General features: G+C 40.4%; 1 protein-coding gene and 10 non-coding genes across 12 annotated transcripts; 7 read left to right on the top strand and 4 right to left on the bottom strand.

Moving 5' to 3' along the window:
- Positions 1-1,548: 1,548 nt before the first annotated feature.
- On the bottom strand, positions 1,549-1,622 carry trnai-aau (transfer RNA isoleucine (anticodon AAU)). The gene has a single exon. It is a non-coding gene; the product is annotated as a tRNA-Ile (tRNA).
- A 156-nt stretch (positions 1,623-1,778) lies between these two features.
- LOC103152112 (N-chimaerin) lies at positions 1,779-16,441 on the top strand. Of its 2 annotated transcripts, none has more exons than XM_007572457.2 (15): positions 1,779-1,879; positions 2,188-2,283; positions 4,146-4,184; positions 4,344-4,399; positions 6,907-6,938; positions 7,018-7,131; positions 7,888-8,014; positions 8,156-8,314; positions 11,369-11,446; positions 11,996-12,080; positions 12,971-13,144; positions 13,424-13,501; positions 14,167-14,304; positions 14,389-14,494; positions 14,583-16,441. In XM_007572457.2, exons 2-15 carry the CDS (start codon positions 2,265-2,267, stop codon positions 14,752-14,754), a joined length of 1,377 nt encoding a protein of 458 aa, XP_007572519.1. In that variant the 5' UTR covers positions 1,779-1,879; positions 2,188-2,264; the 3' UTR covers positions 14,755-16,441. The 2 variants fall into 2 exon arrangements, with proteins under 2 accessions (XP_007572519.1, XP_007572520.1); XM_007572458.2 differs by having other exon boundaries at positions 1,797-1,873.
- Positions 16,442-18,430: 1,989 nt separating this feature from the next.
- trnam-cau (transfer RNA methionine (anticodon CAU)) lies at positions 18,431-18,503 on the top strand. Its single transcript has one exon. It is a non-coding gene; the product is annotated as a tRNA-Met (tRNA).
- Positions 18,504-19,361: 858 nt separating this feature from the next.
- Positions 19,362-19,434, top strand: trnak-cuu (transfer RNA lysine (anticodon CUU)). The gene has a single exon. It is a non-coding gene; the product is annotated as a tRNA-Lys (tRNA).
- Positions 19,435-19,520: 86 nt separating this feature from the next.
- Positions 19,521-19,591, top strand: trnag-gcc (transfer RNA glycine (anticodon GCC)). The gene has a single exon. It is a non-coding gene; the product is annotated as a tRNA-Gly (tRNA).
- Positions 19,592-19,875: 284 nt separating this feature from the next.
- Positions 19,876-19,947, bottom strand: trnad-guc (transfer RNA aspartic acid (anticodon GUC)). The gene has a single exon. It is a non-coding gene; the product is annotated as a tRNA-Asp (tRNA).
- Positions 19,948-20,056: 109 nt separating this feature from the next.
- trnag-gcc (transfer RNA glycine (anticodon GCC)) lies at positions 20,057-20,127 on the top strand. Its single transcript has one exon. It is a non-coding gene; the product is annotated as a tRNA-Gly (tRNA).
- A 382-nt stretch (positions 20,128-20,509) lies between these two features.
- trnad-guc (transfer RNA aspartic acid (anticodon GUC)) lies at positions 20,510-20,581 on the bottom strand. The gene has a single exon. It is a non-coding gene; the product is annotated as a tRNA-Asp (tRNA).
- A 509-nt stretch (positions 20,582-21,090) lies between these two features.
- Positions 21,091-21,161, top strand: trnag-gcc (transfer RNA glycine (anticodon GCC)). Its single transcript has one exon. It is a non-coding gene; the product is annotated as a tRNA-Gly (tRNA).
- Positions 21,162-21,244: 83 nt separating this feature from the next.
- trnad-guc (transfer RNA aspartic acid (anticodon GUC)) lies at positions 21,245-21,316 on the bottom strand. Its single transcript has one exon. It is a non-coding gene; the product is annotated as a tRNA-Asp (tRNA).
- Positions 21,317-21,596: 280 nt separating this feature from the next.
- Positions 21,597-21,667, top strand: trnag-gcc (transfer RNA glycine (anticodon GCC)). Its single transcript has one exon. It is a non-coding gene; the product is annotated as a tRNA-Gly (tRNA).
- Positions 21,668-21,855: the final 188 nt, after the last annotated feature.

Below are 21,855 nucleotides of genomic sequence, written 5' to 3'. Positions count from 1 at the left end.
GTTGGGTCGGTCCATATTTGACCCAGCGCTGGGTTACGTATTGGGTTATTTTTAACCCAGCAGTTTTTACTGTGTAAATACTAAAGTCTTGTTAATAAATGCAAATCTATTTTCTGTAATTTTAATATAATTTTTTTTAAAGATATCTATTTAAAAACACTTCCCTAAAAATGAAAAAGTGTCTATCTGTATTAACCAATTATGCTTGCAGACCACAGTTGAGGTCCAGGGTCCATCCAAAATCCTTCAGAGGGTCACAAATGGGCCCTGGACCGCATTTTGGACACCCCTGCACAGTTTGAGTCTGTAAAAATTGGATGCAAAACTGCAGAATTGAGTGACATCATCAACAACAACAATGAAAAACTCATAAAATAGCAGTTACATTGTTTTGTTGCTAAAAATCCGCACACTCCCACTTTAAATGAATCACAACTTGACCCAGTTTTGGATCTTTTTAATAAATTACATTCATTTACTGAGAAAAACAAAGAACACACATGGAAACCTGGTGGTGGCGCCGCTGCCACGCCATGCCAGGCCAGATCAGGTCAGGTCAGGTCAGGTCAGGTCAGTAGGTCGTGTTTCTGTGTGGCCTAGAACAAACAAATAAATAAATGTGCCATTTGTCTATTTGTGGCCTGCTAAAGCCGCCAGTGGAGTCAATGATATCACCACAAATATGGGCCAACAAGACGAGGATGGACAAACACAGACAAGAACAATAACGTCTGAACTCGTGAAACAACAACTGAATACAGCTGGATACAAATACTAAACAACATAAGTGAGGTAAGTAGGATTAATGTGTTGAACACTGATGCTGAGAGTCTCTGCGTGTCTCTGAACTGGCTATTATTCCTTCAATTGTCTTTTAAAAGCATTAAGTTCTTGGATCAAACTATTTATTTGGCTTGCTTTACATTTAATACAACATTTTTTTTTCAGTTGTGCACTATTTTATTTACTTTATGGATGTGTTTACTCTAACTTCAGCATTATAATTAAAAGTCTGCGATCTAAAAAGGACATATTTTATCATGATTAGCATGTGATAAGTCTGCTGTGTGTGATTTTAGCCATTTTAAGAGGGAATAAATATGTGTGTGTAATATTTTTTTTACTTTTGTTTTACTTTATTGTTTTATATAAAACTTTTCAAATGCCTTTTCTTTAATTTATTTTTTTTGTATTTTAAGTGTTAAAATTGATTTCAAACATGTTGGGAAATGTTATTTTGGTTTGATCAGGTGTCATAACTTATTTATTTCAAAGCTAACTGCACCAAATGTGTGGAGCTAAAGCAATGGCAGCTTTACCTTGACACTGAAAGCAGTTTTGACATTGAAAAATAAAACATTGTAAAATACATAAAGAAAAGCAAAAAAACAAGAACATGAGAGTATGATCATAGGGGGTTCAATGTCCGTTTTTCCTTCAATGACAATGTTACCACATTCGGTCCACAAAAAATTTAGCCGTAATATTGTGTGAATGTTTTACCTATATTTGATTGAATTTTGTAGCGTTGGACAGAAAAACATTAAGTGGCCCGTACGGGGATCGAACCCGCGACCTTGGCGTTATTAGCACCACGCTCTAACCAACTGAGCTAACCGGCCATGCGACGTGACGCCTCCAGTATCTCTCAAGAACCATAGACTGCCTCTGTTTTTGTAAAGTGTAGTGTTTATTTTAATTAAACCGAATTTATTTGTCATTTTAAAGACAAAACACTGCCGATAGTCTAGGATATCCAGGTCTAACAAACCCTAAGGCGGGAGTGACGGTCTGTTGCCATAGTTACCCCCCAAGAAAAGACGAGACTGCTCACGTGACCTGGCAAGATGGCGACTATAATGTAGAATGGGATGTAAGTGTGAGTATCTTTCGCCTACCGCGGCTTTTCCCCGGAACGGGTGTGAAGATTGATCATTTCTGTTAGCGCAGCCTTGCTGTTTTTTTTCCTTAAAAAGAAGTGGGACACATTTTGCTCCTCTTTGGTCTCGCTGCTTCCTGCCATCTGAGGAAGCGCTGCGTGAATCAGCTAACGTTAGCTCTCCCCTGCCACATCTGACCACTTATTGTTTTACCGCTGCTGAGCTCTTTACACTGTTATTAAGCTGGATCGCACCCGGTGATGTTCAGGTTCTCCTCTTTCTTGTGGTTGTGTCTCCTCTCTGCCAGGATCTGAGTTACCACGGTCCGTGTTTGGACGGTATTGGGAACTGCTGGTCAATTGTTCATCACATCTGGTGATCAGGATGGCCTTAAATGTCTTTGGTAAGCAGCATCACACATCAGGTGATGTAGTTGGAGTGTGTTCATTTTTCTATGTGTGTATTTAGGAGAAGATGGCTTAAGATCTGTTATTTCTTTCACTTAAGGTTAATGTTTTATAAAGCTGGACAAGTAAAACTGTGGATAAAACTGACATTAAATAATATATACATTTAGTAGGTACAAATGCACTACAGTGTATTTACATTTACATTTATCTGCAAATTAAATCTATTAGTTTTGCACTTTATTGCATGTCTATACACCAGGATTGAGCGTAAAAGTGCCACAGTGCAATAAAACATGCAAAAATATTTAAATGTGATCATTAAAATTAAATTGGAAATCAGTCAATAAACATATTACATGTAAAAAATATGAAAAGCAATAAATGCATAAATCCTATTTGTTATCAAATAGTTTCTGTCCACTATTGAAATAATTATGGATTAAGCTAAATCTAAATAGTTTTGTACATAATGTTCACAAATACATTTATATCACATATATTAATATTTAATAAATGATGATTGTTTTCCGTACAGTTTACTACAATCACCAGTAAAATTATTGTTTGGTCAATTGTTACAATTGTTGGTTCGTTTAAACTTTTAATATAAATTTAAAAGGCAATAAATGCCTATTTTTACGAGATATTTCCAGATTTAATTAATAATTTAATTGACACATTCCAGAGATATTTTACCTATATTTATTTTATTTTAATATATTTATTTCCTGTTTTATTCAATAAATAACAATGTTTTGGATTGCCATTGGTTTGTGCAAAATGGAGTTTTATGTTGAATATTTACACTTCCATTTGTACTAAACAGTCTGTGGTAAAGTAATCTACAACGCGCCACACCTTTCCTCGTGTATTTGCACAAAACGTCACGGTAACCGCAGCAGGTTCTGGACACAGAGTCCATGTTATGTCTGCGCTCTCGTCGGGTTTGTCTAATCGAGCGGCTGTATTGCCCTGAGAACGGAGGGCGAGACGCTCGCCCGGGGAGGATCGGGAGTTGTTTTGAAGACAGGATACCAAAGAGGACGAGTGCTCAACAGATAAGGCTTGAGGAATGAACACAGAGTACACCAAGACAGGAAGTCCCGCTGTTAGTTTTACACATGCAGCAAAGACGGAACAATCTGCAAGGTGCTGACCGGAGGACTCATGTTTATTTTTATTGCAGGACTCGGAGTTTGTTGTGGAAACAATTTAATTTAATGTTTGTCTGTTTCAAGCGTTGTTTCTAATGAGAGCAAATCCAGGCATCTGTAAATCGTTAATACTTATTATGATCAGGAAACTAGAGATAGGGCCAACATTATCTGCCAGAGTTTCATTACGTTGCCATAAAGATGATAACATTGCACAAAATGTGCTTAAATGTTAAAGAAGGGTCATTTTGAGCAAGGCTAATAAATGTTTTGCAAATATATTGTCATCTCAGTATCAGTATATGCAATATTAATATCGCAAAGGACTCCTGAAGTGTTCTGAACTTCCATTTTTGATTCACCTATTCTGTGCATTTTTCTTCTTATTAAAGCTTTTATCTAACAAAATGACTCCTGCAGTTAAGCCCAAAGACTCTGTGGTTTCGATGAAATCCTGATACTTTTTCCTGAAATCCTAAGCTAAGCCGATGCTTTTATTTATTATTGTTTTGTTGCATGAAAACTCTGCATTTTCAGCTACTGTGACCCTGAATCCACACAACAGCTGGCAGGAGATGAAAAATTCAATCTAATCTGACCTTACCTCGTTCAGGGATTATATAAAAATTCAGCCAAACTTTGTCCACTAGATGGCAGCGTAACAAAGGGCAATGAGTGTATTATGTTTCCTTTGTCTTCAGATCACGATGAGTACAGACCACCAGTCTGGAAATCCTACTGTAAGTATCAAAATAGGCACTTTTTATGCCATATGTGTCATTTTGTTCCTGAGTTTACATTTTTTTTATCTTATATCTTTGTTACTTTGAGTTAAGCACAAAGTGATGCCTTCTCTGTTGATGTTTGGTAAAACATCTGAAGTGTGTTTTCTGCTGTAGTGTACCAGCTCCAGCAGGAGGCGCCACACCCTCGCAGGATCACTTGCACATCAGAGGTGAGATCACACCTTCTGGCAGCATCCTTTGTTTACCAGAAGATTTACCTTTTTATCGGTCATCATTAGCTGCAATATTTAAATCCACAATTCTAATAATGAAATATTTATTCATTTGATTTTTAGACCACCAATGTAATCAGAAAAACAGACAAAAAGCAGATCTACAGTTGCTGAGTTGGAAGAATCTATTAGCAGAATCATTGACTAGTTGTGCAATTTTTGAATAAAATATATAAGAAATCCCATTCGCTGTTTGCCTTATGGGGGATATGGCAAACCTGAGAAAGACTTTGGACAATACGTAATCCGATTTAGAATAATGTAAAAGTCAAACACAACCCAGAGGACAGGACAGTTCATGGCAGCAGGGAAACACACTGTTAGGTCTCAGTGTGTTTCTAAAGGTCAGGCTGGTCTCACCCTGAGCCACACGAGAGAGCACAGAGAACACCTCTGATAGTCAGACACAAAATGTAAAGGTCAAGATTCTTGCTGACCTTGCACTAATTGATACACCCCTGCACATCTGTCCAAACTAGAACGAGACACCAGATGTTTGTGGTTTGGGAGAACCCAAAGGGATTACTGTCAGGATTGTCCGTCTGTTGAATTTGTTCGCAGCTGTCCTCTGAGGTTGGGCTTGTGGTGGTGTTTGTGTAGGTACTAAACGAGCAGCTTTTGGCTTTTCGAACCAGTCCATGACCCAATTATAGCAGGCGGGTAGGCTGGATTGAGGACACCCCACCTCCCCTTACCCTCGTCTGCTCCAATCAGCAGAGACTGTTTAGGTGTCACCTTATGTTACTAAATAACTATCCTTTATCTGTGATTCATATTTATTTATGTTCTGTGACACCAAGAAGCTTTGTAACATCTAAGAGGTCTGCACTACCTCTGTGATGACAAATGATGAAACATGATGAACTGAGTTGATTTCACCTCTTTAGTCAAAATGGAGAGTTAATTATTAGGGTGATTTCATGAAGAAAAGTTTCTTAACGAGTGATAAGCCAATCATTCTACCAACGATCAATTGTTCCTTGATCACCTCTGACTTTTTTCCATTTCAATAAATGCTGTGTAAATAAAAAGATTGAGTGAGGAGTGATGGAGCAATTGAGGAGGACTCAAATCAGACATCCACAGACACTTCTTGTCTCTGTCTCTTGCAGTAATTAATGCCAACATTCTTGAAGGTGAACTCTTAATAATTTGATCTTGACCTTTGTCTCAGTCTTGTCTCCTTGAAGTTTGAAAGTCTTGTACGTAACTCTGTCTCAAGAGTGGTCTTGATCTTTCCTCCTCCGAAGACTTAGTCATGAGACCGATCTTGGTCTTGCCTCCTACAAAATCTTGTTCTTTGTCTCTTGTGTCCAATAGCATCGATGTTCTTCACTGTGATCTTAATTAATTTGGTCTTGGTGTAGGATTTGATCTTACCTCTTTCAAAGTCTTGGTCCAGTCTCACTCTGTCTCTTACGTCACGACAACAATGTTCTTGAAGTTTGTCTCCTTGGTTTGGTCCTCATTTTAAGTCTCTGTGTCTTGCATACGATAACATCAGTGTTGGTTTTTTATTGGTTTGGTCTTGGACTCGCTCTATCCTTTCTCAGTATCTTGCCTACTTTCTGATGAAGTAGTTTTGAACGCTACTCTGAATGCACACCACTGGTTCAAATTGTTGTATCCTGACATTGTTAACCCTTCTGATCTATAAGTGGATGATGAACCTGCTCTACAATCCCCTTCAGGCGGCTCTGCTTGTTGACAACATGGATTAGTAGATGATGTTTCTATAATATTTAAAAATGTGTGGCCTCAGACTTACCACTTTGAAGTATTGGTGAGATTTAACATTTTACTTTTTCGTCGTACTTCCTGCCTGTTTAAAAACCAAAATCCCCTTTCACATTTCATCACTCTGTTTCATCATTTCTCTCAGAGGACAAAAAAGCTGAATCGTCTGGGCGTGAATTAAATCCCTCCTCTTTACCAAGTGCTGCTGATGGTGTCAATTGAGTGTTAGTAATGGCTATTAGGGCTGGCTTGGCCCGTGTCCTGGGAACACGTGCACAGCTGACATGAGGCGCGTAGTGAACCTCCGCTTTGCTCATAAACCAGCTGGATTTCCTTCATTCCAGCTGAAATGTTTCTCAGTTTCACCATCTCACACATAATGTGTCACGGTTGAGCACAATGCATTCACACTGTAAATATATACAAAAGGAATCCCGTCTTTTATGGAAATCCATAAGATTTATTATTGTTTTAAAACCAACACTGCTTCTAAATTAACACTCACTGCTGTTTGTGTTGATTTATTGGCTCAGCAGCAGATTTGTTGGCAGCAACAAAGTCTTCAGCTTTTATATCTGACTCATGCAATGTTCTGTTCGCCCACATAGTCACGGACACAGTGGCCGTTTGGTAAGAAATACTTTCAGGTTCTGAACTCAACCGTACATTTATTGTCGTCATTTAGGCTGCATTTTCTCCCCATCCAGGTGGAAAACCGGCCTAAGTACTATGGAAGAGAGTGAGTTACCGTTTTGTGATTGAATATGATGATGATGTTAGATCTTTAGTTGCTAGATTTGACCATCTTCCTGGTCCAGGTTCCATGGGATGATATCGAGAGAGGAGGCCGATCAGCTCCTGAGTCAGGCTGAAGGCAGCTACCTCATCAGGGAGAGCCAGAGGCAGCCGGGCACCTACACTCTGGCTTTACGGTACCATGTTTAACTTTGACTCCTGGACTTGGACCAGAATGGAGTTCTTTTTAACTCAATTTCAATAACTTGAGTCAGAAGAGTTTTTATCTGATGACTTCAGTACATCACTTCTAAAGGAGGCTTCATCTGGTTAAATATGAGGCTTTATTAACTGAGCCATCATCTTTTCACTGAGTAGGCGTCACACTGTTGAAATGGGCACATGGCTCGATTCAGATTTGCTTTTGGGTCAGCTGCTCTATTCATAGACGCGTCATTCTTCCACCTGAACCGCTCTGTCTCCCCGCGGTTCTAATTACCTTCCATAAATACTCCTTCATAAACCAGAGTCCCAATCTGGGTGGCAGAAGAAGAAAGCTTGGGTTTTGGGTTAATGATTTATGCCGGTGCTGTTTTATCTCGCAGCGGTTTCACTATTGACCCACTTCAGTTTTCCTGCAGAAACCATAACTTAGACATTCACACACAAAATCTGTCATCTTAAAGAAAAATATTCAACAGTTGTTAAAATCAGAAAATCCTGAAGGAAAACGTTTCATGTCTCATCACTGTCAAGCCTTCGGTCAGCCAGCAGCTGTTGCTCTGCTCAGGTTAAACATCACAAATTTCACAAGAGTTGAAATCGTCATGTCCAGCTTAACGGTGTTTGGCACCAGCTGGTAAAAAACAACATTTGAACTGCAGCTGAGAGAATTAGACACATTTTGATCTCACTTCCAGAACAAAGTCAGTACATCTTTCTCTTTCTTCCAGGTTTGGAAACCAGACGAGGAATTTCCGTCTCTACCACGATGGGAAACACTTTGTTGGTGAGAAAAGGTTCGAGTCCATCCATGACCTCGTCACGGACGGCCTCATCACGCTCTACATCGAGACAAAGGTAAAACATGTTTCTCCAGACTTCTTTTCTGAAAACTGTGGAAAATCTTGTCTGGAAAACTCCGTATTTTCACATGGAAGCTGTGCAGTAGTGTGGTTTTACCCAACCACACTCATACTGTGGCTCTATTTCTTCTCTCAGGCGGCGGAGTATATCGCCAAGATGACTATCAACCCCATCTACGAACGCGTGGGCTACACCACTCTGAACCAGGAGCCCACTCTGAAGAAACTCCTGCCACACAGCCCAGAGATGCCTGATGGACCGGTCCCTATCAAAGATGGCCGAAACACAGAGAGGGTGAGCGATCACGACCAACCTTATGTCTACAGTGAAAGGTCAAAGGTCGTAGGGTCTCCAGTGATGCCTAAGACTTTCAACGTTCACATTAAAAACCCATCGTTGTTTCCAGTTTTAATCTGGGAGCTGCTGTTATAGAAATATGAATAGTAATTCTGGTTTTAATCATTTCCTGATTATCTAATTAGCTAAACAAACACAAACAACCAAGAAACAACAAAGCCTTACTGCTACTTAACTTAGAGTGGGAGATGATCACATTCAAGATATTAAACTTGAACTTTTGTCTAAATTTATGCAGCTTACATAAGAAATCATTAGGGCTCCTTTTTCACTAACGCACACAAAGGGATGAATAATTTATTAGCGGAAGCTGTAAGAGTTTGTTCTGCAGGCAATGCACCAAATAACATTCTTAGCCCCCCGCCTGTACCGTCCTAAGTAGCCACTTTGTGTTAAAACTGCAAGGCGTGAAAGCTGTGAAATCCCCGTCACGACCGAAGTAATTAAAACAACCGGAGGTGAATTTGAATAAGAGCAGAGGTGAGGACGGTTGGTGTAGATGCAGCAGTGGGAGCTGGAGGAGGATGGATGCAGAGGAGAGATGGCCTCCAGCCAAGGGCTCTGCAGTAAAGTTACATAACAGCAGCCGGATGCAGAAGGTTGCATCTCCAGAATGTTCAAGATTAATTTCCATTCAGCTGTGAAACGATTCGCTTTCTCTCTGTAGGTGGATTCGGTTTAGTTGCACGGGGGTGGAGGTGATTTGATAAGGTGAACTTAATGCTTGTTTGCACAGAAATGATCCTCCGCGTGGGTCTTGTAATGAAATACACGAGTAAGCGTTGGAGTTTGAGGGGTATAAATACTTTTGCAAGGTGTGAAAGTGGCATTTGTGGTTCCTGAGGCCCTGCATGACCTGCAGTGCATGACCACCTTCCACTGCACCTCATACATCACTGTCTGCGCTTCGATGTGCATGTGTGTTGGCGGAGGGGGGGGGTTGGTCCTGTGTTCGTGTGTGCTTTTGTAATTGGGTGGAATTGCAGACAAAGCAGTGCAGCTGTGACCAGAACTGGCTCCCATCATTGTTTTATTACTCTCCATGATGGGTTTGGTGGCGTTTTTAAAGCTTCCAGATGACCCAGGAGCGCCTCACAATGACTGTCTGCTCGCTTGTTTTGGGTCTTTAAGGTTTAAAATCTATTTATTGTGCTATATTTTAAAGCAAAAATCATTTTAAAAGAGCTGAATACACAATTTAAAGCTTAACTGTGAAGTTTTTCTACTCTATCTGTTTTTTCTCATATCTGGTCCTAAGATATCAGAAAATATACATTTACCTGAAGCAACAGTTAGGAGAAACAACCTTGTGTTTCTCTAATATATTTGGACAATATGGTTATTTAATGTCAACTTTAGTAACATCGAAATAATATAAAAAAAAAACAATAAAAATTGCGATTTAATTTGTTTTTGTGAATTTCATGGGGAAAATGCAGTTTATGTTGAAGAATAAATTTAGACACTCAAATAAATTCCCACTTAAAACAAATAAGTAGCGTCATTACTGAACATTTTGTACACATCAGATATTTAATAAGGCGCTCCCGACTGTTGAAGTAAAGTTTCTTGACATCTTTAGAAAGACGATTGTAGCCACCATAGATTAATATATGTGAATAAATAGATACATATATCAGGGCTGCAACTAACAATGAATTAATCATTGATTAATCTATCAATTCTGACAATAAATCAGATAAAAAAGTCGACCCATTCTTTAGCTTTTTCAGCCTATGGCATTGGAAATACATTAAAAGATGCTAATATACTTTCTTATTTCAATTTTTTTTAATTCAAAATGGAATATTTTATTGCTTAAAATACGATAACACATAATTTTTGTCCATTTTAAATGCAAATGTTTTGTACAGTTTTGGCCTAATTACTGTTGAATATGTTGCATCGATTAATCGATTACAAAATTATTTATTATTGACCATTATTTCAATAATTGCTTCATTAATCCAGCAAAAACTTCCTGGGAATTCAAAAGCATGAATCTCCTTTTTAAAAACGAAGTATTAAAAGTAAGCGATGTCATCGTTTTTGGAGTTCAGCTTCTTCTCTTTGTTGGGTGTAAACAGACCTTAGTGTTATTGTTTGTTTTTTACAAAATACACCAGTGAAAGCTAGTTTCCCCCACCCCATCTGTAAATGTTGAACTAAAAGACAAAAGGATGGAGGGAAAGAAAAAGTGTGAAGGAATGAATAAAACAACAGCTTGTTCCTCGGCTCGTTCTCTCCTCCCCCGGGACCAGGCGAGGTGGCAGAACCAGTGGCGAAACAACAGGAACCGCTGGCGCGTGATTGGCCCGCTCCTCTCTCATTGTGACCTGTTAAATTCGTCCGTTGCTGCAGCCTCCTCCCCCCGCCTCTCCTCCGTCTCCCTCCCTCCGTCCCTCTCACTAACACGGTGAGAGCCATGTGGGCAGAAGCGCTCATCCACCGGAGACTCAGGAATCCTGTCGCATCATTCCCAGCCGGGAGCATTTCTCTCTCACCTTCCAAGAAATGAAGCGTTTTTGTGTTTTTGTTAGTTTTAAGCCATGGGACTGACTCAGGGGAGCTTTTGTTGTGAAGTGGAGACGCTCTAATCTGATTGGCTGAGCTTTGTTGTGGGTTGCTTTTGTCAGGATGTTGTCAGTCGGAAACTGGAGGGTGTAATTGTTCCAGAACTTTTATTTTTTTTGTTTTTTGTAATTTAATTTAATATAAATCCACTTCAGATCTTGAACCATGCCGAGCAGAGAGTCGTACGCTGTTAAAAGAGGAAAAAAGCAGCAAAACAGACGAAACAAGAAGAAAACAAGTCAGAAAGGATCTTTGTTTTCAGTTGCTCTCGGGCTGAATGCGAGTGTCGGTTCGGTTCCTTCCCTGGCCGCCTCCAGGAGCGGTCCGGACCCGGCCAAACGGACGGCGGCCCCCTCCAAGCCCTCCTCCCCTGCTTCCACCTTCTGGCAACCAATCAGATCTTTTGCCCTTTCGCAGCTCACGTCTCTGGTGCGGCGCGCCACGCTGAGGGAGAGCGACATGGTGCCCAAGTATGAGAAGGTCCACAACTTCAAGGTGAGGCGCTCCTCTGCTTCATCCGGTTCCACTGAGTTGATGGGGAACATGAGGTCCTGTGTCGGCATGACAACATGCTTTTATAGTGAGAAGAGCTGATGGTTCCTGCAGTCTGGAGGCGTCTGCAGCTGCTTGATCTGATTGGTTAATTATAAACTGGGAGTTCTTTAAAGTTTGTCAAACTGACTCGTTTCAACATGACCTCCAGACTTGTAGGAACCCAAAGGTTTTATATTAACACGTTTTGCTCTGTGAGGTTATCAGCATGTCATTATGAAGGGCCCGTTGGTTCAGTAAATGAGTTGATTAAAACTCTCCATCATGTCTCTGTCAGGCTTTTGTTCCTTCCTTGCTGCCTATTTGTAAGATTACGGCTGGCCCTCAGCAGTTACTCGACCTTTTCTGAGTGATTTTCTCACCTTTTCTTATCAACACTGAGCTACTCAACACAACCTTTTGTTACGTCAGCTCATATCTTCTCCTTTTAATTATGTTTTCCGTCATTTAAAATGTGTAAAAGCAGCTGTTTGAACTTTTTCTGCCCTCCAGGTTCACACGTTCAGAGGTCCTCACTGGTGTGAATACTGTGCCAACTTCATGTGGGGTCTGATCGCTCAGGGAGTGAAATGTGCAGGTATTTACATCTATAGCTATATGTTGTGGGTGTTTGCCGCCGTCCGCCCCTCTGTTTAACCCAGAGATGCTGACGTTGACTCATCTGCTGTTTTGTAACGTGAAGCCTGTCCAGTTCTGAGGAACAGAGTGTCTCTGTGTGGGCGCCGTCCTGCTCCTACGCTTCAGTCCTGCTGCAATTACAGGAAACATCAGAGACGATGCAGCGAGTCGCAGTTCACTCCTGCTGACACGGAGAAAGGGATGAAAGAGGGAAAACTGGAGGAATAGGACTCATTCCTGATGTCCATTTATCAATTCATACAGTCATACAGACGTTCTTTAATCCAACCGTCTGTCCATTTGTTTGTCCATCCGTCTGTTCATCCGTTCATCCATATCTTTGTCCATCCATCCATTTGTCCATCCAACTCTTCATCCATTTAACCACTCATCTGTTTGTCCATCTAATGTCCATGTATCTATTCATCCAGTCATCCATCCATCCATATGTTCATTCATCGATCCATTAATTCATTCATCCATTAGTCTATCAATTTATCTGTCCATCTGTTCATCCATCCATCCATTTGTCTATTGTCCATTTATCTATCCATTCTTCCCTCTGTTCATCCATCCATCCTTCGTTCCTCCATCTGTTCACCCATCCCTCTATCCAAGTTTTCATCCAGTCATCATTCACCCATCCATCCTTCCTTCTCTCCCTCCTTTTATTCTCTTCCTCTACAGATTCTGGAATTTCATGAACTGATTAAATCTCTATTTATTCTGCCATAAATTCAAGTGTTCATTTTTCCCTTGTAGTTTGGTTAAAACACAAAGTTTAGACTTTGAACTCGTCACATCACGACTGTCGGTGAGTAAAGACGATGTGTGTGTTCCTCCGGTCAGACTGCGGGCTGAACGTTCACAAGCAGTGCTCCAAGGTCGTCCCCAACGACTGCCAGCCGGACCTGCGGCACGTCAAGAAGGTCTACAGCTGCGACCTGACCACGCTGGTCAAAGCCCACAACACCAAGAGGCCCATGGTGGTCGACATGTGCATACAGGAGCTCGAAGCTCGAGGTGAGACCAAGAAAGCCGGAGTGAGTCAGAGATTATGTAACGTAGAGAGAAGAACACCCACAAGGCTGCTGCCTGCGTCAGCCGCTCATTGATTATAGAATAAGCAGAAAAGGAGGAGATGCAGCAGCTCTGTCTGGAGGTGGTCCTCTCAGGGTGGGAGTTTCAGTGATTAATCTCCTCTAAATTACAGTTTACCCTTTTATTTTTGGGATTATTACCTGATATGTTAAATTATTTATCAAAGACATGAATCTGAGTGCGAAATGTCCAATCGTTCAGGTCTTCAGTCTGAGGGTCTGTACAGAATATCGGGCTTCAGTGAGCTGATCGAGGACGTCAAGCTGGCCTTTGACAGAGGTGAGTGTCGCCCCCTGCTGTCCACAGGATGTCACCACAACCAAGGCTGGGCAGTACAGCAACTTAATCAATTATTTAATCAAATTTTTGTTGTTTGAAGATTTAATTTTTGGAAAATATGGATATTTTTACAAATGCGCTCCTTGGGGTTCAGTGTCAGCTCAAGGCGGCCATTTTGTTTTACAACTTTTATTTATTTGGACTTTGAACTCAACTCTAGGACAGAGTATTGGGATCAGGCTATTATTATTATTTGTTATAATAATAATAATGCCATAATATTGCAAGAATAAAGCCATATGATGATAGAGTCGAAATAATATGAGGACAAAGTCATAATATCATCAGAATAAAGTCGTAATATTTGTAGAATGAAGTTGTAACTTCATGAGAACACAAAAAGTAACAAAACATTAAAATGAGGAATACTGAACAACTTGGGAGTTTTAAGCAAAAGTTCCCATAGCTGGTCCCTAATATCCTGCCGTACAACTCAAAGAAGGGATGATTGAAATAAAAAATACTTAAAAAATATTTTCTGCCATTTGCCTAAAGCAAGGAAAAGTGATTAAAATCATTAAGCCATACTGCCCAGCCTTACCACCGCCTTGTTTGTGTTTCTTGATTTTGTCGGCCGTCGCTGATCGATTTTTTGCTTCCCGCAGACGGAGAGAAAGCAGACATTTCATCAAACGCTTACGAGGACATAAACATCATCACCGGCGCCCTCAAGCTGTACTTCAGGGAACTGCCGATCCCCCTCATCACATACGACGCCTACCCACGCTTCATAGAGACCGCAAGTGGGTGTTGCTGCTTTAATTTACGTTTTTTGTTAAGTTTAGGTTGTTATTTGATGGTTAATGTTTTCCTACTGCGTGGCGTAGAAATTACAGACGCAGAAAAACGACTGGAGTCTCTGCATGAGGCCTTGAAGCTGCTGCCGCCCGCCCACATCGAGACACTCAGATACCTCATGGCTCACCTCAAGAGGTCAGAACCGTAGCTTTACCAACTATAATGTCTTTATCTGAACTTAGCAGAAGAAGACATCTTATGTCGCCCCCTGCTGTGCATCCAGGGTCACGGATTACGAGAAGGAGAACCTCATGTCCAGCGAGAACCTGGGTATCGTCTTCGGCCCGACGCTGATGAGGGCGCCTGAACTGGACGCCATGACGGCCCTCAATGACATCCGATACCAGAGACTGGTGGTGGAGACGCTCATTACCAATGAAGATGTTTTGTTCTGAGAGAAAAGGACACACAACAAAAAAAAGCTCCGGAGAAATGGAGGAACATGTCTGGAAAGTTGAAGGAAGGGACTGTTTACGAGGATTCCCCCGCATTTTTATGTAATCTTTCACAATCAGCAAACTTGAAGATGTTAAATATTGGTAATGAGAGCTGAAACTCTGAGCCTTCTGAGGTAAAAAGAAACGTAGCAACTGCCCACGTAGGGGAAACACTGGTTTTAGTTTATAAATGGATGCCTTGAAAGTTTTAGCTTTTAGTTTTTCTGTTTATTTATCTTGTGAAAAGACCAACAGAGGTGGCATTGACTTATGCATCTTGACATTTCAAGTTGAATCAGAGGCTAGAGACGGGGATTTGTGAAGAAAATCCCATAAAATGAGCTCAGTTTGTATATTATTTGGGTAATTTTTAACATATGGCATTTATTTTTCCTCTTTGTTGTAGCAATGCTTGTTAGCTAAAAATCTTTATTCCCTCTTGAACTGTGCTACATTTCTAAGCAAAATTCAGCAAAATTTAAAATGAATTTCAGTTCAATTCAATTAAAAATGCTTTATTTATCCCAAAGGGAAATTAAATGTTGTCATAACTCCTATCATCAAAGAGTCTTTTGGAATGTATTATGGTTAGAAAGCCAGCAGAGAGATGCTGGAGTCGGGGATATGGTTGATTATAATTGATGGTTTGATTGTCCTCTTTGTCTCTCTGCAACCAAGAAGCCTTCTTTTCAACTCCTCTAGGATTTGTGCTCATATTACATGTATTAAAGGCAACATTTACGGGGATTTAATACCAACAAGCATTTTTACAACAAAGAAATAATCAAATCTGCGACATGTTGTGTTTTTCTTGCTATGGACTTCAAGACTTCACTTTTCTGTCTTCACTATGATGTCAACATGTTCATTTGAGTCTCCTCTGAGAAGGAAGCACTACTGGCTTCATGAAAGCAGACAGCAGGATGAATGAGAAACTCCAAACATCGGTGATTTGGACCTTTTCTGTTTAAATTTTCTCCCAAAGCTGAACTGTAACTACACAGCAGCCTGTAAAGAGAAACTATTTCATGCAATTGCTGAGCTTTAATTTGAGAAGTTTGTTGCTGTGTAATTACTCCTCTATTCCTGAACCACTTTTGCTATGCGTTGTTAAATAGTTTTTTTTTATCTGAATCAGAAGTAAATTATTAGGAGTGTTAAATCAGATCAAACATCTCCAGCTGTGAAGGTTTAATGTACGTTTTCAACCAGTCAAGTCAGTATTTCTGGTTGAAAGCTGTTGATAACTGCTTGTAATATGAAGGAGTTTATTTTCATCTTCTTTTTAAAGAAACTTGTGCCATTTGAAGGGATAAAATGGAGGCCTTTTGCTTGTTTCTCCTCATCAATTAAGACTCCCTATTTCTTGTTTTTACCCCCACTTTTGTCGGGGGTCGGTGTTTAAATTGAAGCGATGATGACCCGGAGAAGTAAAGAGTTGGATGTAACTAACAAAGTTCTTTATCAAACATTACCTAACCAAGTACTAACTTCAAACTTTCCCTCTGAGCCTTCTGTTGTCTGTGAAATTTGCTTTTTTTAGCATCAAGAAATGTCATTTTTTTATTGTCATGGCTGTAAAGTATTTTCTATATGGTTTCTGCATGTTGTAATTAAATTATTAAACATGGCTTTCAAATCATGATCTGAATGTGATGCATTTATAATAAAAGAAGTGGACTGTGTCCAAGTGTCCTAAGAAAGTTGAGAGGAAGAAAGAAATGTGATGGAAAAACTAAACTTGCGTTAAGTATAAATGAGGTACAGGTTTATTGTCTGGCAGCTGTTTTTTCATGCAAAGTCAGCTTAGAGACTGTTCTACTCTGAAAAGTTTTAACATTTGAAATAAGCTTTTCAGTTTACTGATGAACGCAATTTTATTTGTGTAGCATATTTTCAGCAGCAGAGTAAATAAATGCTTTTTTTTAAAGGAAAATAAAACAATAAAGAAAAAAAATACAAAAATTACATTGCAAATTTATTAATCTAAGGTAGCTCTAACCAAACGGGGTTTTAGAGTTGGTTTGAAGAAACTCTGGGTTTCAGCATCATTGCAGTTTTCTGGAAGTTTGTTCCATATTAGTGGAGCATAAAAATTGAATTATGGCTCTCTATAGCTGATTCTCCAAAAACAAAATAACTGCACAAATTGAAATAATGAAAATAAATCTGCTTTATGGAAACATGCAAATTTTGAAAAACAAAAAAACAACAACAAAAACAAAACAAACAGGTTTTGTGATAAATAAAAAAAAAAGTTTTTACACTTTTGAAATTCAGAAAATTTCCATGTTTTTTCTAAAAGAAATTCTGTGTTTAGGCAGAAATTTACTCCTTTCTCCCTCTATTTACAATGCTCCTGATATGCTGTTTTATGAACACGAGTTCTTTACGTCATCTATAGGTTTCTGAACGTATTTGTCTCCCATTACTGCATAAAAAATACAAATAGGTAGGTGGAAGTAACATGTTTTGGGAAGTTTCAGGACCCGTCAGCTCACCATCAGAGAATCCATCATGTATTAGAGTGTCTTAAAACCAACGTCTTTAAAATATTAAACGTAAGAACTATATTTTGTAGCGTAAAGCATGTAAAACATGGTTAATGTCTGTTAATTGACAATAATGTGAATATTTCTTGAGAAAGAATTGAATATTTATTGGATATTTTCCTGATTTTATCATTTTTGTTTAAACAACTTAAATTAACAACGGATATATTTTGTGTGTGTGTTTTTTTTAATACATATAAAGATATAAAACATTAAATTTGCATGTTTCGTCGTGTCACGTGGTCGCGCCATGATATTTTACATGCAGGTCATGTGAACAGGTGTGTTGGCCATGTTTTCAAGCCTCGTGCTGGAAAACTTAGCCTTTATTAGTGCTTATTTTCGACAGTTCGGTCAGTTTATGAGTTCCTTGGTTACTTTTTCTTTTTTCTTTTTTTTAGCAAACATGGACGGAGTTTTCCAACTTTTTTGTCGAAAAGGAACCGCAGAAGTAAGTTTTACGGCAATCTTCGATGGAGCCGCGGGGTGAATCTTCCCCGAGCCCGTTTTGAAGCCGGACTTGAGGATTTTACACTTTTTTTTTGGGTGAAAACCACGGACAAACAGAGGATTTATCGGATGCATTCGTGGAGAATGGACATGCATTACTAGCAAATTCACAAGGAAATTGAGTTTTTAGTTGCTTTTGGCCAAAATGACGGTAAGGAACATGCCTTCGTGGGAGGGAAGGCTTGAGGCCCGAAGTTGAAGGAAATAACATGAGAAAACGTGGGCAAGTGCAAAGGTAAGAAACGTTAACTTAATTTCAAATGTGTAGGTGATATAGACATATTAAGAACGTGCTTAAGTTAAATGTATATACAATTTGTGGGTTACACTTGCGAGTAGGCCTTGATTTTACATCAAGCAGTGCCTTGCCGCCATCTGGTGGACAGAAAGGTGAACTGCATTAAATTAAAATAATTTATAGGTCCAAGTTTCCTTTTTGTGGGCGTGTTTGTTAACGATTGTGAAGTGTATTCAGGCTGTCTCTGTGTCATATTGGGCTATGAATATTACATAGATCTACCTTAAGACGCACTGCTGTGATCAAAAAGGGATATATTTTGAGTCTGTTTCAGGCCTCGTTGGCGCAGTAGGCAGCGCGTCAGTCTCATAATCTGAAGGTCGTGAGTTCGAGCCTCACACGGGGCATGTTTTTAACCGTTTTTCCTAGTTTTATTTTGGAGTTTGATATAATTTCAAAATTTTTATATTTTAATTATCTACGGGCTTTATCTACTGATTGTCACTTAAAGACATACAATTACATCTGTTACGGTGCTCCGATCAGGTTGTTTTGCTACTGATTCCGCTTCCGATCACACATGAAGGCTGATCACTGGCGATCGCCGATCACTGCCGGTCAGCTGGATTGGCTATGAATTTTTCGCTTTAGGTATAAATGCGACTACGTCATCTGGAAAAATTATCTGGAAATAAATTCTCTTAATTTATACAAAAAACATGCACAATACTTGCAGGCACAATGCAGCAGCTTTTCAGTCAAAAGGAAAAGCTGAAAAACATTCAATCAGTAAGATAATAATTAACAGCAAGGTACTCAGTACATAATTATACATGAGTCTCACAACACTGCATATATCAAATAATGTCAAGAAAAAAGGAATCTCATTCAAAACATTTAATTGAGCTTCTAGCATGCTTAACTGTTTAATTTTTTACACAAAAAGTCCACACAATTGTACTGCATGTTACCATTAGCATTACACCAACCACCCTCATGGAAACTTATGAGAAACTACTAGCTTGGACCGCTATCATGCCAATGCTAATTCCCATAGACATCAATACAAGCTAGCATGTGTAGATCTGAGTCATAGTTTCATCAAGAAATAAGGTGAACAACATAATTTTGTGACTTACAAACTTATTCTCTGGCATATACACTGTGGAAACTTTCTGATTTTACTTGCACTGATAAAATGAAATGTTTTGAACGTTGCTTCGCTGAGATGTTTTTCAAAAGACATTCACAGACTGCAGACATTAGCCCGGCTAGCTCAGTCGGTAGAGCATGAGACTCTTAATCTCAGGGTCGTGGGTTCGAGCCCCACGTTGGGCGCATACTTCTTTTTTCCTGCCCACAATGCTTTCACAGACGGAGTTGTGGGTGTATCACATTGCTTACAGGGCTTTCCTATCCTGTACGCATTGGTGGTTCAGTGGTAGAATTCTCGCCTGCCACGCGGGAGGCCCGGGTTCGATTCCCGGCCAATGCAACATACTTTTCATTTTCGCCCAAATTTTGTACCTTTTTCTCAAAATTTTGCTAAAAACTTCAGTGTTTGTCAAATAAGTCAAAGCAGTTTCAAAATCCTAATTAAGCTACTCTCTCATGCTCAACAGCAGCTTCAAACTAGCATCAAGTTGTTAATGCTGCGCCTGTGAACAATAATTTTGAACCAAATGTTTTCCCCACAAGTCTGTCTTGCTGGTATTCATTGTGCTAAAACGGTGAGTAAATAACCTTCCACAACTAAAAAGGAAACAAAAACAAGTATTACTCCCCGTCGGGGAATCGAACCCCGGTCTCCCGCGTGACAGGCGGGGATACTCACCACTATACTAACGAGGAGATGATGTTGGCTGTGGGCCACGCCTGTTAAAAAACTCCTGAACTACTGCGGCTCACGCATGTCTATCTGCATGTTTGTCTGCCTGTGGCAGCATTTCCTTATATGTCAGCATTGGTGGTTCAGTGGTAGAATTCTCGCCTGCCACGCGGGAGGCCCGGGTTCGATTCCCGGCCAATGCAAGCTCTTTTATTTATCGGAACTGATGTAATATTTTGTAAAACTATTTGTTCTTCCCTGTGGGGAATCAAACCCTGGTCTCCCCCGTGACAAGCTGTCGTGTGTTTGCCACAGGCCCTTTTTAATCTGGCCCATTCCAAACAAGTCTCAGGTTGTGGGAGATTCATGGTGGCTGTGATCAGACAGTCATCCTGTCTCGTCACTTTACACGTCTCAGCCAGTAGCCCCCCCCTCACTGATTTAAAGAACTCTTAATTGTACTGCAACCCTCCCCCGCCACCTAACTGTTACTTTCCAGCCTTGGGAAAAGTCCTATAGCTATGAAAAAAAGAGAAAAGAATAGCATGAGAGGTATGGGGCAGGAAAAAAAAAAAAGGATATACACTCCCCGTCGGGGAATCGAACCCCGGTCTCCCGCGTGACAGGCGGGGATACTCACCACTATACTAACGAGGAGATGATGTCAATCTATCACCCCCACTGTTTTTAAGATAGGCAATCTGAGGTGAGTGTGAGACATTGCCAAAAGTTGTGCTTTCGCCCAAAATGGTGGCCTTCCTGTTTGATTCACCATAAGAGTCTTTTTCTGGCCAGTCCTTGCAGTTGAGCTGGACTCCACCCATTTTATGATTGTAGGATATCCAGCACTGCCACCTTTTAGCTTTCTCAAACAATTCCTACACATTTCTAAGTGTGCCAGAGGCAAGGCCACCATGCACTGGTGACCTACTACAGCATATCCTGCATACCAGTAGGATATGCAGGTGAAGTGAAATAAAGCAGCACCCAATGATGGAGGGAATAACTCCTACCACAGTCGAGACCAGTAATAGTCAGGATTAGAGAAAATATCTGGGTTAGGCTTGGATTCAGTAAGAAAAATTAAAGACAGTTGACAAGAAGCTCTTCTTGTCTACAAGGATGAATGTGTCTGTGTGAGAGGGAGAAGAAAAACACTCAGCTAGGCATTGGTGGTTCAGTGGTAGAATTCTCGCCTGCCACGCGGGAGGCCCGGGTTCGATTCCCGGCCAATGCACTCCCTTTTTTGCTGACTTGTATGAGGGGTCTTTTATAAAATGAAGAGCAGCAACTGTATGTTGCAGAAGAAAACAGTACATCCTCCCCGTCGGGGAATTGAACCCCGGTCTCCCGCGTGACAGGCGGGGATACTCACCACTATACTAACGAGGAGCTGCGAAGAAACCCTACACCCGGTGTTCTCGGGTCCAACTGAGGCAACCTAGAGGTTATGTGTGGGTTTTGGAGTTGCGAGTTACCACAATACATTGTTTTCTGAAGAGTGATGGGCGTCATAGAGACCAAAGCCCAGTCCTAATATAGTGGATCCCCTTGGTTATGGGTAGGCATGAATGCAGTAACCGAAACGTTTTGAAGTCAATACCAAGTCCCCAGGTCGGTGGAAGAACGTGTGTGTGCATGTGTGTGTGAGGGTAGGAGCAAATTTCTGTAAGCATTGGTGGTTCAGTGGTAGAATTCTCGCCTGCCACGCTGGAGGCCCGGGTTCGATTCCCGGCCAATGCACTCTATTTTTTGTTTACTTGTATGAGATGTCTTATATAAAAAGGGGATAGTCATCACTATACTAACGAGGAGTCACCACCAGACCCTACACCCAAGCATAGGGTGTATGTTGCAGGAAAAAACTCTTTATATAAGACATCTCATAAAAGGGAGTGCATTGGCCGGGAATCGAACCCGGGCCTCCCGCG

Source organism: Poecilia formosa, unplaced genomic scaffold (genome assembly GCF_000485575.1).
Source record: "Poecilia formosa unplaced genomic scaffold, Poecilia_formosa-5.1.2 Scaffold301, whole genome shotgun sequence".
In the NCBI taxonomy this organism is placed as follows: domain Eukaryota; kingdom Metazoa; phylum Chordata; class Actinopteri; order Cyprinodontiformes; family Poeciliidae; genus Poecilia; species Poecilia formosa.
The sequence above is the reverse complement of the archived record's forward strand: the minus strand, read 5'-3'. Positions and strand labels throughout refer to the sequence as shown.

What these genes read in the sequence shown, in the direction of transcription:
- LOC103152112 (XM_007572457.2), top strand. An exon ending in CCTAAGTACTATGGAAGAGA is followed by an intron (nt 6,939 to 7,017) that starts GTGAGTTACCGT and finishes TTCCTGGTCCAG; the next exon opens with GTTCCATGGGATGATATCGA. An exon ending in CGCTCTACATCGAGACAAAG is followed by an intron (nt 8,015 to 8,155) that starts GTAAAACATGTT and finishes TTCTTCTCTCAG; the next exon opens with GCGGCGGAGTATATCGCCAA.